The following is a 24,475-nucleotide window of genomic DNA, read 5'->3' on the forward strand; positions in this document are numbered from 1 at the left end:
TAGTTGGCCATCTTCCACAGAAGACAAGGACATACTCGCCTCCTGGAGTGCTGTGCTTAATTCCAGTTTAGTGCGCTAGTGACTAAATTCCAAAAATGAGTTCAATAGCAGCCAATTTCAGGAGAGCACAGTTTCAGCGTAAGAAGAGCATTTTTCCTAGATGATTGCAAGTCCACTGATGTTTACTGGAGCAATTGAGAATTTTCTCTCCATGTCACTAAATTCAAGTGACCTACAAGTAGACTCCATTATACAAACATTTAAAAGGAAGTCAGTAGCAATATGTCTCTTCCAGCTGCCCTTTAATGTACCGATTGTTGCAAATTTGAGAAAGGCAGCCTCACAATGGAAAAAATATATATGAAAGCCAAGATGCCTCCTAAGAAAGTATCTGACTCAAAATGGATTCATTAGACAAAAGGGAAGAAGATACGGGAAGGAAGAAGAAAGAAAAGAGAAACCTGGCCCATTGACAAATTGCTCTTCCTGCTGAACACCACATAGCAATACTTCTAAAGATAGAAAAGATTGTGTAAGGAGTTAAGGAATTATCCAGATAGGACAAGTCAATTTACACAAGCCGATACAAAAAGAAATGGCCGGAATAAGGTACAGGATTGTGAGAAATAAATGAAGGAGAAAATGAAGAAATGAGTGGGAAAGAAACATGAGAAGAAAAAAGTGAAAGGACAAGCATAAAATACAGTTTTCTAGTTAGATTTTAATATTGCCTTGAGACTCAAACCTAATATGCTATTCATTATGCAAGCAGAAGAAGAATCAGGGAGTATAAACTTGGAAGGAAGGGCACAAAGAAGTGAAGTGACTGTCTAAGACCCTGCTGCAGGTCAGTAACAATGCTGAGAGTAGAACGTGCTTTCCTCAAACTGCATCCCGCTCCCTCCTTCCTACCAGGTGATATTCAGGTACAAACTCTGCTGGAGCTTTTTGCAAGTATCTATTCTGCTTATGATCAGAGAAAGCTTTTTTGATGCATCTGAGTGTCCTACAGACTGTATCTAACTCCCAGTTTAAATTTATGACAGGAAAAAAAGAATTTGCGGAATTCTTTTAAAAATATGCCCACAACATTCAAATATGCAGGATGCTCTTTCTCCACAAGTCTGTCTTATCTGTACAATTCTTGCAAGACAAAAGCTTTTCTGAGTGTGGTAACTCAACTCCTTTCCTGCTTTTTCCCATGTTAATTTTAGAGGTTAGATACAAAGTGTTACATTTTTAAATATGCTCTATGGTAACTTAATAATGGATGGATGTTGAAAACAAAGTTCACATGTATGTGACAGCAATAACACTTTCTTAAAAACATCCCATCAAAGTTTATCCAAACTGATTTCTTTTTTCACAAGTATTCCCAGTCTCCAGAAACGTCTGCCTAGGGCCTTCATATTCTCCTGATACTAAATTTTCTGCCAGATGTCTTGGTTTCCCTAGATATGGTTTGCCTGCTGTACCCATTGAGTTAGAGTTGCTGATTGCTAATGCTCGTTCAGACACCACACCCTCTTAACCTTACTAGAGGTGTTCTGCAGGTAATTAACTCATATACCTGTAAATGGTAGGCAGAGCAATATTCTAAAAAATCTTCTGATGAACAATAAATCGCAGAATTCCCTCAGCTTGGGACCACAATGAGTCTATACTGCAGACTCAATTTACTTTTGCCTTACATTGATAAAACAAGAGCTGATATCAAAGACCTCAGATTAATAAAGACTTTGCTTGCATTATTATTTGTGTTAGCTACATATTTCCACATTTCAGAACTGGCAGGTAGAAAAAATACAACACTTAGGATTAGAGTCAAACAATTGAAGAATTTGCCCAGTTTAATACTTCATTTAAACTGAAAAAGCAAACAGGAAGCTGACCTTCATATTCTCTTTTTGCAGTAGTCTTTCTGCTTTATAAAAGCATTTTGCATTTGAGAATTGTTTCAGCAAATTTGTATTCCCAAAGTTATCACTGTGCATGCACATACTTTCTATTGAGAAATGCTAGTATTTCAGTAACCACTCACACATTAGTCATCAGCTTTTCCTTGAGCATCAGCCTCCCCTTAAGAACTCATATTAGAAGTATTAAGTAAAAGTTATAACCATAGGGAAAAAAAAATGTTTTTGCTTATATTGGTGAAAAAATGATATGGTTGTATATTTGCACTCACAAAACAAGCAGAAATTGCATTTTAGATATTAATGGACAAAGTACATGTGACCTCAAACCATTGGTTTCAACAGGGAGAAAGGAGGGGAATCCTTTTGAACACTACCAGAAAAGAAACAAATGACAACATCATCCTGTTGCATTTGAGTTTCAGAAGTAATTTGAGAACAGGAAATTACATCATTTCTCATTGTAAACTGAAATGTGGGCTAAGTCGCTTGAAACAAAGGAGCACTCTGTAGAATTCTGTATTAATACGTTACAGAAGTGACACAATATCCCAACCAGGAAAATCAGACCATCACAAAGATTGAAGAAAAATTGGTGTTATGTTTAAAGGGGCTTCCCAGCTTAGAGGAGAAGGCAAAACATGGTCTGCTTTGAGCAACCATCACATGGGGCACTGTTATTTCTCTTAAATTAATAACACTCAGAAATCCACCAAAGAATCGCATTTCTATGGATATAGAGAACAAGACTACTTGGTGCCATTAAACACAGACCACTGTGCACCTGCTCTGACCCACCAGAAAACCCAGGAAGCAGGCACAGAGTTGGTAAAGCTGTTATTACTGTACCCTTCTATGGGACGGATTTCCTCCTCGGGATCTGGTGTATATGGCTCTACTTTCTCCTACCTTGGAAGACTGGTATTCTTGGGGGAACGAGGAGGGAGCACTCACTGTGCTCCTTTGCCTATAAGACCTTGAGTTTTGCTTGGGATTTGTAAAGGTTGTTTGAAAGCCTGCTTATGTCCTCTTACATACCTGTGCTACGCGTTCACAGAAAGCTCACACAATCTAGGTCTCGGACATTTCACCATTAGCTTTACTGGAACTATTCCTCTGCATGTACATAATTGATGCACCTGACAGTTTAGCATTTCTCCACCCTGTCTCAGTGTATCTTAGTACAACATATTCCAAAACAGACTGCAAACTCTTGGGTTACAGACTATGGTGTTTTTGTTTTACAAAGCATTTAACAGGTTCATGCATGTTTTCCTAAAATGATAGTTCTCTGCAGTTCACACCTGGTTCTTAATCTGATTGTTCACATTTACAGGAATTACACATTGTGTGATACCTGTTTATAAGATTCAACTATTTAAAATACTTGGGTAAAGCATTAATAATTTCCATGGTGTCATTAATTAGCAAAACTGCTTGGCACTGTTCATTTTATAGAAACTGCCTAAGGCCAGCAGCTGTGATACTTTTGTTTAGTCATCTAATTAATGACAGGGTGAATGTTTTCAAAACAGCATGGTGTGGGTGTTTGAAGAAACAATTTTCTTAGAAAAAGAAAAAAAATGGAAGCCCTAGTTCAGCTAGGAATACAAGAAATGGACATTACAATTTTATAGCTTGTTTGTGCCTATTTTGAATCCTAACTTCTAAAGCAAATGATTATATCACTGGCTAGTCATGGATTTTAGCATAGGTTTTATAGAAGCAAAATATAGACAGTTTGAACCCCACAAATTTAAAGCCTAACAACATTTTTATATTCACTTCTCACAACAGTGTAGGAGTACAGGAGGTGCAAGATAAAAAGAACCTTAAGAACCTAAGTCTTTGCTGAAAGTTCTCCTGTACAGATGCTCGACTAGAATAACCAGATTGAGAAGTGGTGATGAGAACTCTCCTCTGAAATATCAAAGTGCAGTATTTACTGAACATGCATCAGAGCCTTTGGTATTTGGGTCATCTAAATGCTTCAATCTTCTGATACTGTGTCATTCTTTTATTGTGCATACTCACTCTGTTAACACTTTGTTTTATGCTGTCAGCCTTCTTTAATGCTGCTGCCTGTAAAGCTCCCATATTGTATTAAATTTGAATGTATCTGAGCTCACTCTACTTGATTATTAGGGGGCAGGGTGGCTATAAATTACTTATGTCTTAGACCATAATATCTTTTAGGCATTACTGTTATTCCTACTTTCTTTGGATGATAAGACCACCCATACGTGTTTTTTGGCTCACTCTCAAGCTTAGACAGTATACGTAGCACACAGGCGAGTTTGAACTGAAAAGGTAAATGTTTTGGTTCTTTGTGCAACTTTAGGAATAGGTATTAAAAGGCCTCCTTTAGACACTTCAAAAAGTTTAAATATGTTCTTTTTTCACTACTGTTTGTTTCCTCCTTGCAAACCCAGTCAGGCTCAAAGCTTTGCTTCTGCCTTTTGAATGAAATGAAAACTATCTTTTGGATTTTTTTTTTTTTTTTTGAGATCCTTAGCTCTTTTGAAAAACTTGGGCTATCATTTGGCATGAACAAATCTACATATGAAAAATAATGTTCTTAATTCTCTCTGCAGTTACAGTCCCAACGCCTACTATGTGTAACTCCAATCATGCTGCGATGCATGAGTCACTCACTGACTAAGGAATCCTGCAGACACTGGCATGATGATCTTCTCTTATGCGCTCTTTGGATTACCTTTCTGTTCATTATTGTTCTCCCCTTGCATATAATCTAAACTGCAGCCAAAGGCATTTCTGTTAGGATTTCATAGTCTTTCCCTGTCCTTGACGACTGTGCACAGTCAACAGGCATTAAGCAGCTACTGTTTCTGCAAGACTTGTCTGCATGTCACCAGTATCTATGCATTTGAGTATTTATAAGGCAATGAATGAATCCTATGCATTGGAGACTGGAAAAATGTAATAGGTCTTTCTTGTCCATTAATCTTTCTTGGAAGGTTTTATTCAAAGTATTTTCCATAAGTTTATTTTAAAAAGGCTTTTCCTGCCAGTCAAACTGATATTTAGTTTTCCTAATTTTGCCCAATTACTGCCTAAGACAGCCCTTGTGTGACCCTACAGAATTTTTTTCCTTGTCCAGTATTTATAAACTTTCATATTATGCGAGAGAGGCTTTAAAGTTTCTCTAGATACATTATGTGTAGCTAAAATATTATTATTGATTTTTTTCATTATCATTTTCAATAATAACAATAAATATTTAAATAATTCTCAGATCTGCACTAGAAATTGGACTATGTGACTATATTCTGGTATCTCCGAATATGGACTAAAAGTAAGCGTTAGCAGTTCATTCACATTGAGTTTTCTAAGCTGAAAACAATAGTCAAAAGGAGTAATCAAATGAAGGATTGTTCTAGCACTTTGCTTCCCCAGCACGTGACATTCTAAAAATAGAGGAGTACCTCAGAATACCTTGAGTGGCAAAGAAAATATTTCTGGAAAATTAAGTCCTTTAAACTCCCTAAAGAAACTTCCTAGGGAAAGTTTTTTAATTAGAGTTTCAAGGATTTTTAACAATGGTGATTCTGCTGCAGCACAGTTGGAGCTGAACAGATTAACACCTAAAACAGGAAACATTATTAACGTACTTTTTATAGAAATGTAGGCTATGGACAGCACCCAATGCATTGTTGAGGAATTGAAGTCAAGGGGAAGCAGACCCTGTGGCTACAGTGACTTGCTGCTCTTCCAGCCTTCCCAGGGTTGTTACTGCCCACTTGTTTACCTTTGCTATCTCATCTCCCAGGTACTGGTTTCGTTTTTGGAAGGGTGTACTGACCAGAGAAAGAGCTGATGCTATTCTCCGTAGCAGCCCCTTCTGTTCAGATAGCTACAGCTTTCAGGAAATAATGCCCTGTACATGGACTACTGCCCACTTTCCATTCGTAGTGTGCTTCCTCTCATGCCACAGGGCCCTAGCCATATGATTTTTAGATTCGAGGGACTTTCCCAGGATCACAGGAGGATTAGGTAAGTACAGCTTGTCCCATCCCTTCTGTGGGGTTCAGCTTTGTTCCAAAACCCACTGAAGTCAGTGGACAGACTCTCACTGACTGAAATTGTTAAGATCAGTTTTAACAAAAGGCACTCTTTGTGGAGTGAAGAAGTTTCTGTGTACAAACTTGACCAACTGAAATATGACTGATTTCTCCCAAAGTCCCCACCCTGCACTGAGCAGTCCCATCAACCTTCAGTGTGAATGTGTAAGCCCAGCACCTAGCAGCAACACAATTCACCTCACCAAATTACCACAAAATGACAGAAATGCTGGACCTTTGGAGGTTTATAGTCCAATCTGCTGCTCAGAACAGAAGTAGCAGCAGTGCTGGATCAGGTCAGTCATGTCTGACTGACTGACGTGACTTGCAGTCATGTAGACTGACTCTGTCTAGCTGAGTCTAGAAAACCTTAAAGGAGGGAGACTCTACAACCTCTGAGCAATTCATTCTAGCACTGCACTACCCACCTGGTAAAAAATGCTTTTTCTACCATCCAGCTTTAACCTCCCAAGTTGAAACATCTGGCCATGCCCCTTGTTGTTATCACCTGCCACTATCAAAAAAAATTTGGCTCCATCATCTTTGTAATTGATCTTCAAGTAGTTGTTGGCTGCTAGCAGATCACCCTGCAGCCTCCCCTTCACCTGACTGAACAAGACTAGCACCCTCAACCTCTCCTTGTAAGTAGTGTGTTCTACAGCCCGTGACAATCTAGGTAGCCATCTACTTCACCCCCTCCAGTTTCCCAACATTTCAACATTTTCTTTGAACTGAGGGACCTAAAACAGTATTCCAGGGGCAGCCTCACCATCTTTGAGTACAGAAGCAAAATAACTTTCCTGACATTGCTGACCTCACTTCTCCTAACGTAGCCAAGTATGCAGTTTGCCCAGTTGTGATGAGAGCACACTATTGGTTCGTGTTCACCTGCACTTCCACCCTAACCCCAGGTCCTTTTCAGGAGGGCTACTTGTCAGCCAATTGAGTCTAATTTCTTTGCAACCTATTACCTCTAGGCTTACCTACCCTCTAATCAGAAAGGGAGCAGTTTTCGACCTATTTTAAGATCAACTTGACTTACAAATTTAAGGGGATTTTGTACCTGTGCTGGGGGTTTAATCTACCGCAGAGACAGTATCAGCTGCAAAGTCTGCATAAAGCCCTACACATCGTCCACATTTGGACTGGATCCAGTAAGGTGTTTTTCATCGCTGTATTGCTTTCTTTCCTTCCTGGCATTCTCCATCAACAAAAAGTAACAAGCCAACCTCTTTTTCTGTAATCTTTTCCACTTGTTATGGGCAACTGCCAAATCAGCTTGTGAAGAGACATCTGCAGGCATTGAAGAGTTGCAGCTTTTCTACCCTACCAGCAGATGTTAGAGGTTTGCAAGCAGCCAATAGGCAGAGAGACAAATAGTGCAGCTGACTCAGGGGCAGGAAAGCTGGGCTGGGCGTGCCGGAGGTTCAGAGCAGGCTCACAGCCTGCGTCCGCAGCAGTGTCACCAGGCTGCTCCAGAGTTTTTACGCCCGTGTTTCTGGAGGTAAGTTGTATTTTGTTTTCAATTTTCTTTACTTGGATGTTCAAATGTTACTGTAATGCAGAAAAGTTTCTCTCATACTAAGCAAAATATCCTCACTATGATTTACTTTTAAAGTTACCTTTAGAATTATAAACTTGGAATAAATTGTTTCACAGCAATCTCTTACCCTCCCTGACTGGGAGAAGATGACAAAGGTGTACTGAGACTTTTGGTGTCTCATTAAAAATAATAAAAAAAACCTTCATTGCAAAAGTAACTTAAGAAATATTGGTTTTGTGGTTTGATACTGAACTTTTTAAAAAGTCTACAAGAAAAAGCATTCAGATGAGCAGAACTATTGAAAAAAATGGCTTTAGTACTAAACTTTCAGTCTGGGAGTTAGAGAGATTTTGTTATCTGTACCTGCATTAAATAGTCTCATATTCCATGATTATTCCCTCCAACTATTTCAGTGGCACCTTGGATAAGCAAAAGATCTCTGAGTTTAGGGTCAAACTCTCTTTCGGGGATAATCAGCAAACTGCTCTAAGTCCCGGTGTGGAAACAGATGCACAAACCCTGATATAGGGAAAATATTGCTTGACATGTGATGGTTTGTAACTCATGAAGATAAAAGTGTGTTTCAATCTGCTTTTACAAAAATTTCTAGTCAAGTTAGGTTTTGCAAATCCAAAATAGGAGCTGAAGGCTAGGTTTTTATTTTTATCTAAACCACCAGTTAGCAAGAGCTTCAAACATTATTATAGCTTTACCCAGTTCCATCTGAAATATTAATAGACATATTCAGGAATGGTTTAGATGCTGTATTCATTAGTAGATCTTCTTTGTCCTGTATTTGGAGGTCCAAGTAAATTATTTTGATTATTTAAACGTTATTTATCTTAGTATATAGACAAAATGTGAGATAATTTTGCTTCTGCCAGCTTCTTGACTGCCTCCATTAAATTTGGGATTTTTAGATATGCATGCTTTGTCTTTATCATCTTTAAAGGATAAATGGCTCATTTGGAAATTTATCTTCATTCAGAGGAGCCCGTTGTAATTTTATCAAACTATTAACCTGTCTGTCTGCCTCATGCCATATTTCATTTATTCTTTATTAACTAACTGTAATTGATCCATTTATGGCAGCTGTTGCTTTCAAATTACAGTAACATAATAAAAAGTAGAAAGTTTACTGTCCTTTCCTATCAAAAATCAGATACTATTGCAGCTTTTAGGGCAAATCAGCTATGGTATTTTTATTATTTGCATTCTGATTCTAGTTACATGCAAAGCTGAGCTTAGCACCCCACTGTGACTGTGAAAATGTCTACATGGCACAACAGAGATGCTGAGATTAACTGAAAATATATTGGCCAGGAACTAGAAGCAGTTCAGCTATGACAGCACAGGTTAATTTATCTTCAAGTTCATATTTCTATTTTACACATGGAGAACTGTCTTTAAGTGATCTGCCCGAAGTCAGAAGACTTGCAAGCCTTCTGCATCTCAGAACCTCTTTTTATTGAGCCCTTCTTATAGAAGTGTACAGTTCTCTCTCAACAGTCCTTACTAATTACTTCAAAATTTTTGGCCCTGTTACTTCACTTCCCTCATGGATTTTCTTTTCTAGCACAGATCTACTAGACCCGGCAGGGAGTATTCCAGTTTGAGTACTTTTGATGCACTGACTACCTGTCTTGCAGTATTCCTTATGAATGACTTACTTCACTCCATCCGTTTTCTTTGCTTGCTCTCATTTTGTTTGTTCACCATTAACCTTTGATTATCTGTTTCTAAAATATCTTTGAGGCATCATTGAGAATGTGTTACTCCTGCAGTAGCACAGGTGATGCTTTGCAGAGGTTGGTTATCTCTCATCCATGTGTACTGTCATGTACTTTGTCTATGTCAAATATATTCATATATATATATAAAAATATACACTGTATGCCAAATTAGTGGCTGCTGTACAGACACGGTTCTATTTAACAGAGTTCTGCCAGTTTACAGCAGCAGGAAATGTGATCCATTACCTCACTTTTGTATTGACATGTGGTATCATATTAAATAACATATGAAGCAGTGATGCAGAACATGGACTGGCATTGGTTATTGAAAAATTGCATTGTATCCATGAAAAGTGGGGGAAACTATTTCTGTCTAGCATGTAACTGTAAGCTATTTGGTTTTGCCTACATATTTCAATATCATTTCAAAATCACCTTTTATATTATAAATAATGGATCTACATTTCAAAGTGATCAGATGGAAATAGTATGGAGCAACTAATTAGCCTTGCAACCTCAGATGGTAAGTTATGGTTCAGACACTCTTCTGCAATCTGTATACTTTCCCTGTCTTTATAAGAAAAATCTGACCCAGAGAACAGTAAAAGGAAACCTACTGGATTAGGGTGAAGAGTATTTCCGAAGTATGGGTTGGTGCAGTGCTTTGGTAGTAGTGAGAAAAAGTAGGCCTAAAAACATCTTTTTTCCTCTTCTGCAGATTTTTTTACCCAGGCCTGCAATCAGGAAATGGCCAAATCATTGCCTGTAATATCCCAGGAAGATTTGGATAGCTTTACCCTGACCAGGACAGCCTCGGGCTTTGCACTCAAAGCCTTTCACGTTCCTTGGAATATTCACATCTCGGTGAAGCTGCTGACCACTCAGAATACTACAGACAGGTAAGTGTCTTATCTGGCCTACGACCAATACAGATCGGCAGCAAAAAACTGCAGTGATGGCACCAGAATGAATTGTGGCATGCCCAGGATCATCTGATCCCTCATCACCTCTCCATTCCTAGGGATTGCAACTAGCCACAAGGCAATGTGGAGGCAGTTACACTGAGAAATGAGCTCAGTGAATTTTTACAAATGTTATAAAAGTAGGGCTTAATTCTAAAGTCATTAATTATTTCTGCTATACTAATGCACACTCGGATCAGTACTCAGCATGTCACAGTATAACATACTCCTGCAGAGCCCTGAAGAGATCTCAGTTATTTTCATATAAAGCAGCTAGTACGGAAGAAGGAGCACAGAAATGGTAGGAGGGAGGGATAATGATCAGGGTTACAGAGCAGTGAGATGCATGTGATGTGGTAATTATAAAAACAAACTAGCAGCAACCGATGGGCGTCAGCCTATCGCCTACAGAATTCCAATGTGCTAACAAACAAAAGAACAGAAAGTTTCCGAGAATAACCCGGTACTATTTCTGATGATGCAAGACCAAAGCATTTTAGAAAATGCGTTGACCTGACTCCCTCTATCAAAAAAAGTGTGTCTGATGTACACCTAAGGACTGTTAGAGCTCATTTGTTAACTGAGAATGTTGACATGTATAGTGTCCTAGTGGAACACATAGTATTTAATTTATTCCATTATAAAGACAGGGGAGGAAAAAACAGTATATCAGATAAAACTTTAACTGCTCCTGACTTCTGGCAGCATTTGCTTTTTGAATTATCATCTTCAATTAAAAATTGGGCGGGGGGGTATTTTGCTTGTTTTTAAGGCAATAGAAGTTCAGTAATTTTGTAATCTGAACCAAAGTTATTTGTTTGATAGTTTGTTTAAAGAAAAAAGTAATTGTTCCCTCCATCCTCTCTCTACATTTTCTTAAAAAAATAGTTAAATCAAGTTATAAAGAAATCAACTTTTTATTCTCTCTTTTGAATTTAACAGGCTATTCTGATTTGGCATCTTTTCACTCAAACTTGCTCCCTAAGACTTAAGCTGGTATTCTGCTTTTTTCTCTCCTTCTACCATTCTGATCTCCAGTTTACACCAGATAGAGTATACGAATACTGGGACAATAAGCTGCATTCTACTCTGCCTGCAGACCTTCTAGCTATGTGCCAATGGTAAATATTTCAGATTTGTGGAAATAAGAATAAAAACACAGGGAGCTGTAAATCAGTTCCAGAGATTAGTTTATAGACTTGTGAATCAACACAGCAAATACGAAAAACTGAAACTGAAGTCCCAGTGCAAAGATTGGTTAGAATAAATAAAGTAACCTCTAGATCTGTTGATATAAATTGAATTTTGAGTGAATTCCAATGTATTTTCAGAAATAGCATAGAGATAATCAGATCTTTAAAATCAGATACACAGTAAAGAAAGTTGAACCTATAGCAGTAGTTCTGTTATTTTCCATGAAAACACAAAATTGAATTTGCAGTTCAGTGTTTGCTGTGCACAAAGAAGTAACTGAAGCCCTTAAGTGAAGTTTTACTTTTCTGATAATGATGATCAAAGCAAAGCTTCATTGTTTTTTGTAAATACTTTCCATTTGAATTCGAGGCTACAATCCAACTGCAGACAAACTGAAATCAAATTTTACAAAGTTACTAGAGTGACACTGTTGACATTAAGTCGGAATTTGGCTTGTTTTATATCATGCTTTGACATGGTCCTATCAGATAAGCAGGGAAGACCATAACTTCCTTGTAAGAGAGGGTATCGCTAACAGCAAAAGGATAAAAGGACAGTAGGGAGAAAACTTGATTTTTTTTCTTTTTTTTTTTTATCTAGCATTTTATATAATACAGCTTTCTCCTGCCTTTGCATTTCACATCCTGCTTTAAACTGTGCTCAGACATATTAATGCACCTAGAGCTCTTCCATATTACATTAGGAAACTACACTACAAAAGGTATTGGTCAATTTTCTTCGAATTGGTTGGTAGACAATAAAATATTGGTATTATTGAACACAAACTAAGAGAATGCTACTAACCATACAGTTATCTTTCATTCCCATATCTCACTCTATCCCACCTCTAGCTGAAATTCCTCTGTCCAAACTGCCTCTAAGCCTTGCTATTTGTTACAGGGAGTGGAAGTTGCTGCTTCAGGATATAGCAGACATCCGACACTACCAGTCTGAACGTCTCCTACCTTCTCTGGGGATTTACCAGTGCCATGGACTTGTGGGAACAGTGACTGAATGGATGAGCAATGGATCCCTCCATTCCCTCATCCATGAGGTACACAAAAGAAGTTATCTATCTTTTATGTGATAAAATGATTTACAAGCTAAGCCAACAGAGAACAATTGGCACGTAATTATGGACAGTGATGGACAGTAGTCACAGTCTACTATTTAGCTGCTGTATTGCACTTTTGCTTACTGGCAATTAAATGTGAATAGTAGCATTTCCACATTACCAACACCTGTACTTTGTGTTACTTAGCGTCAGCTGTACCCAGAGCTTCCATTTCCCTTACTCATAAGGATCCTATCGGATGTGGCTGAAGGACTGCATTACCTTCACAGCCTCGGGCCTGCCTTCTGCCATGGCAGCCTTAAGCCTTCCAATGTCCTTCTGGATGCACAGTACAGAGGCAAGGTGGGAACTTTTTTCTTTTAGCCTATAGCCTGTTTATGTAAACCCAGTGATTGTCCTGTCACTGCATATATTTATTCTAACGATCAACATTTAATACCAAGACTGAGGTATCATTATTAAAATTTACTTTTTCTCCCATCTCTGTAGATATCAGATTATGGTCTAACCTACTGGAGGAAAGAGCAACGGAGGTCAGACCTGCAGAACTGCAATCACAGAAACTGCCAGGATTTAGTGTACCTTTCTCCTGAAATATTTGAAGGAGGTTTTCCTTCACAGGAAGGTGATATTTACAGGTGAATGGGATTTCTAACAGCAGGTCATACCTAATCCTTGCTACCTTCCATAATGTTGCTAAAATGCTTGTTTTCAAAGCCACTACAATAAAAATACCAAATCTACATAATGCATTTGGATAGTATTCTACAGGCCTATTACAGCAGTGAATTAAATTTGAAATTCCTCATATTTGAGCAATATACTAAAGTTAAGAACTGTTCTTAGAATTCTTTTATATTAATATTTATATAATGGACCTAAATGTTGAAAAAAGTGTAACATAGTGCCAAAACAGCTGGTACAACTTTTTCATATACATTTAGAAACCTAGTAACTACAATTCATATTGTTTCTAAGTGTGAACTATTGTTGGACTTCATTTCAGGAAGAATTGCTGACATTCAGGTGGCCATTCAGGATACCCAAGAAGATAAGGCCACCTAAAAATAAGACCTTTTTCTCAACAGTGTCCCATTAATGTCTCATGGAATCTCTCCCAGTATAGTTTACTGAGCCACTCAAGCATTAATAACTTTTAACTTAATATTCCTCCTTCATATAAATCACTTATCTACTCTGTCACCACATGCACCTTTTGGACATGTAATATACTTCATAATTGCCTCAACAAATGAGACAATATCCAAAACTGCAACTATTGGCTGTATGGACATACATCATTACAAGAGGCATACACAGCCTGTGGACTAACATTATAAATAACTTCTAAGCATGACTGGTCTTCTGTCCTCAGAGCTTTTATCTTTTCTGGAGACAACAAATTGAACTCCTGTTTCACTGCCACAGAGGAAGGCACTAAGATGAAACATGCAATGTCTACACTTCAGGATACCTATAAATGATGTGACTAATCTGATGCTGCTCATAAACACAATATTTCAGCACAGGGAAGAGTGGAGACTTACTTTCAGGTGGCACAATTCATTTTCCAGTGTGTCATTCCCTGTTTAATTTTAGATGCTCAGATGTGACTCAGTGCATTAGACAGGTGTATGTCTAGATGGTGGTGCAATAGGAAAACAAAAGTGTGTGTCATATGTCAAATATTACTTAACTACATGTAAGTTACATGGATGTCCATATTACACTAATATTTTCCTAGAAGGTATTTAAGTAAAAGTGATTGCAGGCTGTATGTGGAAATATCAATCAAAATCTGCTGAAACAGAGACACAGTGGGTCAAGATCAAGTTCTTTATAGGTTAACTGACTGATACCCTGGTCACTACCTGCTGTAATGTCCAGCTCGTTTTGTTGCTATTTAAATTAGTTGAAAACAACAAAAATGAAGGAGAAAGGAGACGAAAATGTTTTGAAATTCATAAGGGCAAATTTAGATTTTTACCTGAAATGCAATTCTAATTGTACCTTATTATTTTGTAAAAGCAAATCAGTTGGTAACTGAACCTTAATAATGCAGGGAAAAGAATCTCCTGGACTCGGGAAAGACTTGGATAGACTTTGTCTTGAAAAATCCCTGTCTTTCAAACCAATATACTCATTTTTGGGAAATAATGAGAACACAGACTTCCCAACTAATAAGCATTCTTTCACTGTTCTTTCTTTCTAGTTTTGGAATACTGTGTTGGGAGAGCCTTAGCAGACAGAAACCTTTTGAAGGTATTTATCTCTGTGTTTCATGTCTGATTTTATGTCTCCTCTTAATTTTTTCCACCAACTCCTTTATCTTAGGGAAATTATGATGCAAATAGTACTGTTGTTTCAGATGTCCCTTTGCCTTATATCACTGTCACAGTGCATAGCTCCACATTATGGGACCCAGAAGTCAACAAATCCTTGTTGTTTCCAAAGCAGCTGATTTTTTCTTCAGGGGAAAGATGTAGATTCTTGTCTCACTTTTATTATTTATCTCTGTTTGCTGAAGCACTCTTGTTACTCTCAGAATTGAGTTTTATGCCTACCTTTAGTGAGAAACAATACCCTTTCATATTTGTGACAGTCAACATTTTAAATCAGGCAACAGTTCAGTGGCAACAGTTCAGTGGCAGGTAGCTTACTGGAGGAGCAGAACTGAGTCTTCTAGTCCATTTTTAAAGTTGCTCTGAATTTCAGATCCAAGAAATGCTGGCTTGTGCTAAATGCTCTTCAGGAAGCCTTGAAACTTGCTTTCTTTATCCTGGTAGATGAAAGGGAGCAGTTTTAAAGAACTTGGTTTACAAAGCACTGTGTAATATCTGTCGTGGTCTAAGAATGATCCCCATTTTATGGAGGTGGAGACCAAAGAAAAGGTTCTTTGGTACAGGCTTTTTTTCTGGCAAAACTGATTTAAAGGACTCCTATATTTTGCAGGCTGAGAAGGACATATTAAAAATACTGCATAGAATATTATGTTAATATTCATACAGCTTTTACTTGTGGTTGCCATCTTGTGGCTGCCCAGAGTAACTAGTTTACTTTTTGTACAACAGGATTTATATTCTTATAATGCAGGTGTATGGCCTCATACAAAACTGTGTGCTTAAGACATATCCATAATAATGGCACGTATATCTAAGGTATTTGTGCATGTAGTTTACAAAGCATGTAGACATATCCATTTGTGACTTATTTGGATGGAATTCTTTATCAAGAAATGACCTGTTGCAATGTAGCTACGGTTACTGTTAAAGGTTAGCAGATCTATTTACAACAGTGTTAACAGGTCTCTATTTTTGCTTTAAAAGCAGACTATGTTTTCAAATACACAAAATAACTTATGCTGAATACATTTTAAAAGAATTCTGAGGTCTTCAATATTTTTCACTGACATTTTTCTGTAAATTGCAGGCCACAAAACCTTGCTGGAAGTTTTGACAAAAGTCTGTAGTGGTTTGCGTCCTGAGATTTCAGCAAAGTTTATACCAAGCAATTTGCCACAGAGGAACAGACTGTTGCACCTCATCGTTCTGTGCTGGCATCAAGAACCAGATTACAGGCCACATGTCAGAGGTAACTTTCTGGATTTGCTATCTTTGCAGGATTTGCAATGGAGATAAATCCTTTTTGAGAGTTTGCTTTAGCACACTAAACAACTGAAGTAGAAGGCAAAGCAGTCTCTGGATCATCATCAGAGTACTGTATTTTTTTTTTTTTTTTAACTAAAGTTTCCTCCCAGAGGTGGTTTACTTATCTCCAAACTTTTTAGTATAATGTAGAAAATTGCATACAAAGAAAGGAAGGGATATTGTCAACTCTGTACTATTTTAACAAAGATCAACCTCTCTTCAGCATTTCTTGTTCTTCATGTGTAACGAGCTCCCTTCAAAGTGTGCTAGCATTGTTTATGGTCATGGATCTGTGTTAATTTATACTTATCCTCTGTCCCTAGAAATATAGCCAAGAAATGTTAAAACCCTGTTATTTGAGGACTGTTGATCAGATTTTCAAAGCTGTACATTCAAGAGCTAGGGAAGCAATTTGCATATAGTTTTATTGTGATAACTTTATAGAATCATGTTCAAAGCTTTTGCAGATAAGTGCACTACATCTGTACGAACACTTAAGTCACATTAAAAGCACATTTTCTTTAATTGTTCTTTAATATCAGTTCAAAAAGCAATCCAAGTGGAAGTACCAGGGAGAAGTTGCATTAAATTGATCTCATCTACTAGCAGCTACTCAATATAATAGCAAAGTTAACATTCAATAGACTTGAAAAGTTAGGTGCAGTACATGCAACTAACTATGATGCAGAAATATACACATATTTTTAAATGTAACCTGTGGTATTTAAAATGCTTTATTCCTTCTGCAGAATGCACAGACCTTCTAAAGGGAATTTTGACTAGTATAAATAAGGAGGCAATTTCCACTGCAATCTACAACCTGATGGATGCAAAGGTTAGTGCAAAACTAAGCTGGTTCCCATACAAGAACATTGCCTGATTTATAACAATCTTTGTGATTCACGGACAGAAAATGTTTGGTCTTCATTGCTTTTTCAGACATGCCAGAAAGATGGAGAGTACCTTCGAGCTTCTCATGTTCATTCAGCAATTGGAGAAGATAGATACTGGGAGGTTAAACATAGGGCTAATTCTCTAGCCTGTCCTCTGGAAACACTTTGCCAATTGCTACCTGAGATTATAAGAATGTGATCACTACTTTCTAGCCAGCAGGTGTAGTAAGATTGGTAAATCCATGCGAGTGAGAACAAGTCTCAAGTAGATCAGATTAGGTCTAGAACCAAGGCTAATTTCAGATGTAAGAAATGGTTAGAGGATATTTATTCCAGAACCTGGATGGTGCTGCAGCAATGCCAGTATCAACACTCTTCTGTTCACTGCTTCTAAATTGACCTGCTATGATTTTTATCAAGCACAAAACAACTACTGTTTGCCCTAGGGTCTAAGAGGGTGCTCTGATACTGAAGGAATGGATGGGGAACAGTATCAACTGAGGGACACAGCAAACACCATATATGTCTACATTGCCATGGGAAATCTGACTGCCACAAATATAGCTGTGTGCTATCTAGCTAGCTTAGAGAGCCATAGCGGTGAAGCTGCAGTGACAAGTGCTTCACTCACTAAATCAGAATTCTGACTTCATCTGTGCTTACACAACCCATTCTTAAGCCCATGTTGCTACAGTTTCATTACTGTGCTTATGTGAGCTGCTTACATTAATGCACTCAGGATTACTTCTACATATCGTGATCACATGCTAGGATTATAAAGCAGACTTGGTCATTGTTTCAATAGGTGACATAGCTACAGTCTAAGTCACTTAATTACCACTGAAATTTATGGAGTATTTGGCAATACATCCCTAAACAATTTAATGCTGTAGACTCCCTTGAGCAAGGTGTTATTTTTCCATTGACTAAATCAGCAAAGAGCACTATTTACTGTTCAAACTAGTGATAATATGTACAAAACCACTTGAAAAAGCTACTGGAGATACTTAAGAGGGAAACAGATTGATTCAGAAGTGTTAAAATGCAAAAATAAGTTGAACAAATCAGCAGCAGACATACAAATCGGGGAAAAAAAAAGTTGCAAGTATCTACACATCCTTATTGCAGACAGCTTGGTGTACTTAATACAGGATGACCTTGCTGTTTGGATACTTAAAGGAAAACATGTTATAGCTAGCCCAGTGCTCACATATATATCTCAATATAAGGTTATTCTCATCTTTCCTTGCATGATTCAAAACTAGCTTTTAAATTAATTTGGAAACAGCAGTAACAGTAACAGGGTAGAGTTGTCAGATTCTACACCCTGTTACATCTGTTAAAATTCAAAGTTGTTCCATATAGCACCTTATTGTTACACAACAGCATACCTAAGGGTAGAATATGACCCAGTGTCAATATAAATTCTTGCTCTTGACAGCTGTAAATTGAACAAAGATAAAATACATGCTTTACTACCGTTACTGTGTTATTTTTTTCAGGAGACAGCACTTAATGCATGCAAAGGTTCAGAAATATACACATTGCAGACAGGCATACGCAATTCAGAGGTGAGTAAAAGGCATGCATTTGAGAGTTTTGTTTATAAGAGTATTTTGTAAGCTGTATGTTTCTCCTGCCAGGTAGGACAATGCATAATACACTCCGGAGCAAAATGTCTTAAGCTTTTTGTCCCTAATCAGGGTAGCTGTCCAGTTCATCAGAGAAGCCCTCTGCTATACTTCCTTTCAAGCAGCAGATCTTGATGTTGCTCTTAGGAAAACAAATTCCTCCACTTAGAGTCACTCTGAACCTCTTCTTGAAGATGTCCTATCAAAATGGCAAGAAATGGCCTTTTCTCTGACCTTTTCAAAATGCCAGCTGGGGGGGAAAAAAGCCCGAAGCTTAATTCTAGCATTTGTAACCAACTTTCTTACAGAGCAAGGCCAATTGCTTTGTAATCTCTCCAAAATACAGTTAACTCCCACTTTCAGATTGATTTTGGCACTTATGGCAGATCTGCCAATACAGAAAAATCCAGGGGTAGGACTAGAGCTCTTGTGCATGGATCAGAGCTAGCTTTAAGCTAAACAGCTCATGTTCTAGTGACACCATGACTGTTGGCAGCATGGGCTGCAGAAGTCATCAAGGACAGCAACAAAATCCAGGAGAGTTAGCCTGTGGATCTGTGCTGCCACAGCACTGCATGATAAGTAGCTGAAGTGGAACTAAGTAAGTCTTATAGGTTCAGCATTTTCTTGCCCCCTTCACCCCACCGCAACAGACACAGCCTTAGATTCCAAAAGAAAACTGCTTAGGAAAGGACATCTCTGAATAGAAGTTTCCAAGAAGATAATTCTTCTCTATTTTGATCTTTTTCAGATCATCTGTCCACAAAAAAACAACCAAGTCATCAACAAGAAAATTCCTTTTGTAGTGCCAAACTTGTCAGCTATTCTATTTGACAGCAGTGCAAATAACTCAGGAAGAGAAAATACTCTTGAGACTGCTTTGGCAAATACTATCCCACGGAACACAACAACAAAGCAAGGTCTCTACCTTGAAACATATTCAGCTCTAACTACTCTACAAAAAGGAAAAATATTCCTGGTTGTTCAACATTCACATGTATTTTCCAAGCAATTGCAACTACTTGGAAATTCCAAGTAATTCCATTTTTCCAATTGTCCATTCTCAGAGTACAGCTGTGCCCTCTGCCAGCGTCATTCAAAGCACAAGGGTTCACTGCAGAAAACCAAAGGCACCCTGAAATCTTTTGATTTAGTGTATATACCAAAAAGCCTCTTTCAGAGAATTTTTTTATAGAACCCTGACTGTGATGTACAGTTGCCTTTCCTTCACACATTGAATACTGTTTCTACAGGAACAAGTGCTTTCTGGGGCCCACTGCTGCAGTTTCTATTGCCTTGTGCCACCATGAATAACTATGCCTTTTTTGTAATCTGCCAATAAGAAAAGGAGTTATATTTTAAAAATACCATGTCTCCAGGAACATATTAACAATTCCTGGTAGTCACCATTCCCATATAAATAACTTCCTTTGCCTTTCCCCTGTGGATTTATCCTGTCAAAGTGTTTAAATCTGTATCAAGAAATAATACTTCCTTAAATGTTCTTCTGTATTCCTCATGCCTTCGGACATAAAAATTGAGCCATTGGAAATTGATTCACTTATCATAATGGCCTCTGCATTCCCAAGCACTTTAGTTCTGATCAACAGCTGTCAGACTTTTGGATAGAATAAAATTTTCCATAACTTCAGAAACAAATTCCTAAAGGCAGTTTTACTGAGGTTTGAAAAACCAGATGTGCATAGTAATATTTGTCAAATCTTCTTATGAAAAATTACCAATTATCCAGTGCCCAGAGGACAGCTCGTGATAAGTAACTTCTCTCAAGCTGGCTTTCAGTGGCTAATATATATTATGTCCTGTTGTTGTTCAATTCAATGTTCTCACCTTTCCCATCTTAAATTTTTCTAGATCATCCTGGTTCTGACAGCAGAAAATCAAATCTGGGGCCTTCCTTTTCCGCTTTTCCGTTATCTGGTCCAACTACAGGCAGAGAAAGCAGTCTGTGCCATAAGGACCCACCACTGCTACTCCAGCACAGCCCACAAAGCACATGTCTTGAGCAAGCACTGACAGGTGAGACTCCATTTCCAGTCTGAGGTGGCACTATTCTGCTTGGTCAGATTACAGTCGGTGATTAAGTGTTTAGAGTTTGCAGGACACAAATGACATGTTTTCTGAATTTTCTTGCACATTTTCAGGTATTTAGTGTAATACCTCACTCAAATTTCATTGTTGCTGCAGTGAGAAACAGAATACTAAACAAAATGACTCAGGAGTCTATTGGGGTATGACTATTCTTATGTTCTCAGAAGTTCAGGCACTGGCTGCTGAGAACATTGACTTGTTCCTTTCCAGTGTCATATTTAGGCTGAAAACAGGCCTGAAAAGACTAGAAAGGACCATAATGAAAAGACAAAAAATATAACACACACTGTGAATACGAAATACATTCACTGTTTAATAAAGTCTAGAAAAATGCACTTTGTGTTATTTTGAGCTTTCTTTGAGTATTTCATACCTCTAAAAAGTAACTATTGACTATAGAAAAGGGACAGGGGGAACCATTCCTCTCCCTTCCTATAATGGTCTTGACTTTTTCCTACTAACAGAGGCAGAAAATATCAGCTTCTGGTTGGTGAAGCCTATCTCTTTTCTGTAGGAAAAAGCTCACAAACTTTCTTGTCAACTTTTTTGCAAACTGGCCTATGGTAACTCTCACATCTAGCTTGCCGTCTTTCTCTACTTCAATTTACTACTGAGTAATGACATAATTTCTGGATAAACCAACAGAATAGCTCATGTAGAAAGAAAGAAACCAGAAAATGACAGAGGCATGCTCTCCAAAGTAACAATGGCCTTTGCTTATTAATTTTCACTTAGTGTACAGTATCTACCCCACACTAAAACCCTAATGTCAGTACTAAGCATCCTAATAGATGCAGTCTAACCAGTCCATGAAAAGGGGCAGCAGAATCCAGAGCTCTTGACCATTTTGACAAGAATATTAGTTTTGCTGCCAGTGTGGCCTCAACATATATTCAAATTCTCAGTTTCAATACAAAATACAAGAAAATACAAGTTTCAAACAGTCTGCCATCCTGAACTACCTGGGCTATTATCTATACTTCCACATTCTACAGGACAAAGTTTTCTCATCTAGGTTAAGCTAGACTGTTTTGAGTAAAGTTTGATACAGATATACAGAAATATAATACAGATGCTAGAAGAATGAAAATCTCCTCCCACTACACAATCTGATCACTTAATAAGCAATCTTCAGAAATAATTGTTTTCTGTATTCTGTTCTCCATTAGTTTTGAACAAAAGTACAAATACTTTGTACTAGTTTTGAACAAAGGGTGCAAATAAACTAACGTTTCCTCATCACCTTCCTTTTCTCCACTGAATTTCTATTTCTGGAGGTTACTTCATTTCTCTGTGTCAATGCACTTGCTAACAACTTATGGAAGAACACAGCACTTAGTTCACCATATTGTTTCCTTTTTCACTCAAGGTCCTTGCTGCAAAGGAAACTGCTGTCAAATACTAACCTGCCGTCGAGAAGCCATACTGAGCCGCATGACAGAAGGACGCCTCAACCACATCCTAGATGTTCTTCGCTCACAGCAAATGTTGTCCCGAGTGGACTATGAAACAATCACCTCGTACCCCACAGTGACTGGCCGTGCTCGGGCACTGTTAGACACTTGTCTTTGCCTTGGAGAGAGGGCAGCAGAGGTTGTAGTGACTGTACTTTCAGTGAGCAAATGCAGTCCCTTGGCACAAAGCAGCCATTGCACAGACTGTCCTTCTAAGATAAATAGGCTATTGCAGTGACTTGAATTATTTTTTGTGGCTTGTTACATGGATCAGAGCACTGGTAGTTTGGAATGGCAATGATTCACGTTCATTCCTCATAACTGTTGACTGAAGTCAATCCTTCCTACAGCCCATGATTTTAGTCCTCTAATGGAAAAGGCTAGCTGGATTAAAACGTCAAGTTACCCACTGCCTGAAGAAATTACCAAGACTGGTAAAACAAATTCTAACTTGGACCTCAGAAATGGGAGGATTATAATGCGTGCCAGAGCAAATATACTTCAAGTCACATGACAACTCATTTACTTGATTCTGAAAGAGCACAAAATGGATCATGAGTTTTTGGAGCTGACATTATGGAAGAAAGGCTGTTACTAAATCCTTCCAACTAAAGGCACTTAACAGGGTGCTGGATGAGGAGGAAAAAAATCCCTTCCTTTCACTGAGCTCATAAGCAAGCCAACTGTTAGAGAGAAAAGCTTAAGAAAGAATCAAGAAATCTCTCTTCAACAGGGCATCAAAAAAGCTTTGGAAATTTTACAGTATGCAGATAAATTATTTTATTTTCACTCACAAATGATCATACACTCTCAAAATAGGGCACTGATAGCAAACACATTTGGGGGTGAGGCTTAAAATATCTGGAAAATTGAACAAACTTAATACCTCATATTCATGCAGTTCTCTGAGTATGTCTGCAGTTCAAATGTGAAATTAAATCAGGAAGAAGAGACACCAAGCTGATCATCTGAAATAGTGGTTCTGCTGAACTGTATAGGAAAGTAGTAAGATTATCTTAATTATAATGAAAAGGAGGTTATACAAGCTAACTGCTTTTGAAGGCACAGTGGGATTACTTCAAGCTTCAAGGCACTGGATTAATGTGAGAACATTTGTTATATGAGCTACAAGTATTTTATATGTAAAACTACAATACTGGGTTTCCTTGCATTGCATTTGTTCTCTTTGCACTTTCAAACTGCTTATCTGATTTGGCAGTCTGAGAGGTTGTAGTCTTAAATATGGTAATGATGTGTTCTCTAAGAACATTTCGGATATAAGGGATTCATTATTTCATGTACTACAATGCTGCTGGAACCATAAACTTTAGCTAAATTTTTTTAACAAATTTATTAAGCTTTAAGAGTGCCTTGAAGTGATATATTGTTACGATTTAAAGCAATGTCTGTCAAAATGTATTGAAAATAGTTTTGCCTATTAAAGGTGCTAAACATCACTGTTGAATTTTTTCTACAGTTTAAATGGGAATTTTCAACATTTCCTACCAAAGGATGTCTTATGCATGAGGAATAGAACTACTGTCACGATGTTTAGAAGGTATATGATATTCAGAGTAAAACAGAAAATCTTTCATCTATTGGAATTATGTATAGACTATTAAGAGGGAAACTAGCAATATTGTTAAAAATTATCGGCTTTCAGAAACAATTCCATTCAGTTGTTCTGCTGAACATTTTATACTTCCATGGAATATGTGCCAGCTGGCAAACTATGCTGATTTTGTCATAATTGTTTTGACATGGAAACAGTTTTGGTTCTGGGGCGTTTGGAGGAGGGTTTTTTTTGTTTTCTTCTTGAAACAGTTTCCTATTTGAGAATATCATTTGATGCCAGACCTAAGGCCCAAACTCAATTGTTAATGGAAGAACTGGCATGAAACCAGTAGGTGCACAAGTTGTCTATTTTTCCAGACAGGTTTTGTTCTCTTCATATTTGGCTTTCTAATTTAAGTATTCTTGATAAGATGTGACTTTTCAGAGTTACTAATCTATTACCATCATGCTTACACAGATTTTTGTTAAAATAACTCAAGAAGACAGCTTACAACCAATTATAAAATAGGGGCAAAATTGCTAGTTCATGTTTAAATAAGTTTGAATGGACTCCTTTATTTTATTTGATAATTAACTCTAATCCACGACCAGATTTTGCCATCTACTCAACTGAAATCAATGCTTCAGTTTATTGAAACCTTGCATTGATACCTCAGCTAAA

General features: G+C 37.7%; 1 protein-coding gene and 1 long non-coding RNA gene across 2 annotated transcripts in view; one reads left to right on the forward strand and one right to left on the reverse strand.

The window, feature by feature from the left end:
- Nucleotides 1-24,475, reverse strand: part of LOC112984314 (uncharacterized) — a 57,951-nt gene that overhangs the window by 19,018 nt on the left and 14,458 nt on the right. The window lies entirely within an intron of this gene.
- LOC112984287 (receptor-interacting serine/threonine-protein kinase 2-like) lies at nt 7,397-23,696 on the forward strand. The gene is made up of 12 exons (XM_026102051.2): nt 7,397-7,502; nt 9,993-10,173; nt 12,331-12,484; nt 12,692-12,847; nt 12,995-13,143; nt 14,718-14,767; nt 15,935-16,096; nt 16,902-16,987; nt 18,548-18,616; nt 19,428-19,596; nt 20,549-20,713; nt 22,155-23,696. Exons 2-12 carry the CDS (start codon nt 10,022-10,024, stop codon nt 22,475-22,477), a joined length of 1,635 nt encoding a protein of 544 aa, XP_025957836.2. The 5' UTR covers nt 7,397-7,502; nt 9,993-10,021; the 3' UTR covers nt 22,478-23,696.

Source organism: Dromaius novaehollandiae, chromosome 13 (assembly GCF_036370855.1).
Source record: "Dromaius novaehollandiae isolate bDroNov1 chromosome 13, bDroNov1.hap1, whole genome shotgun sequence".
Lineage (NCBI taxonomy): Eukaryota > Metazoa > Chordata > Aves > Casuariiformes > Dromaiidae > Dromaius > Dromaius novaehollandiae.

Coding starts and splice junctions, on each gene's coding strand:
- LOC112984287 (XM_026102051.2), top strand. CDS start 10,022: ATGGCCAAATCATTGCCTGTAATATCCCAGGAAGATTTGGATAGCTTT. Junction 12,848..12,994: donor ATGCACAGTACAGAGGCAAG/GTGGGAACTTTT, acceptor CCATCTCTGTAG/ATATCAGATTATGGTCTAAC. Junction 14,768..15,934: donor CAGACAGAAACCTTTTGAAG/GTATTTATCTCT, acceptor TGTAAATTGCAG/GCCACAAAACCTTGCTGGAA.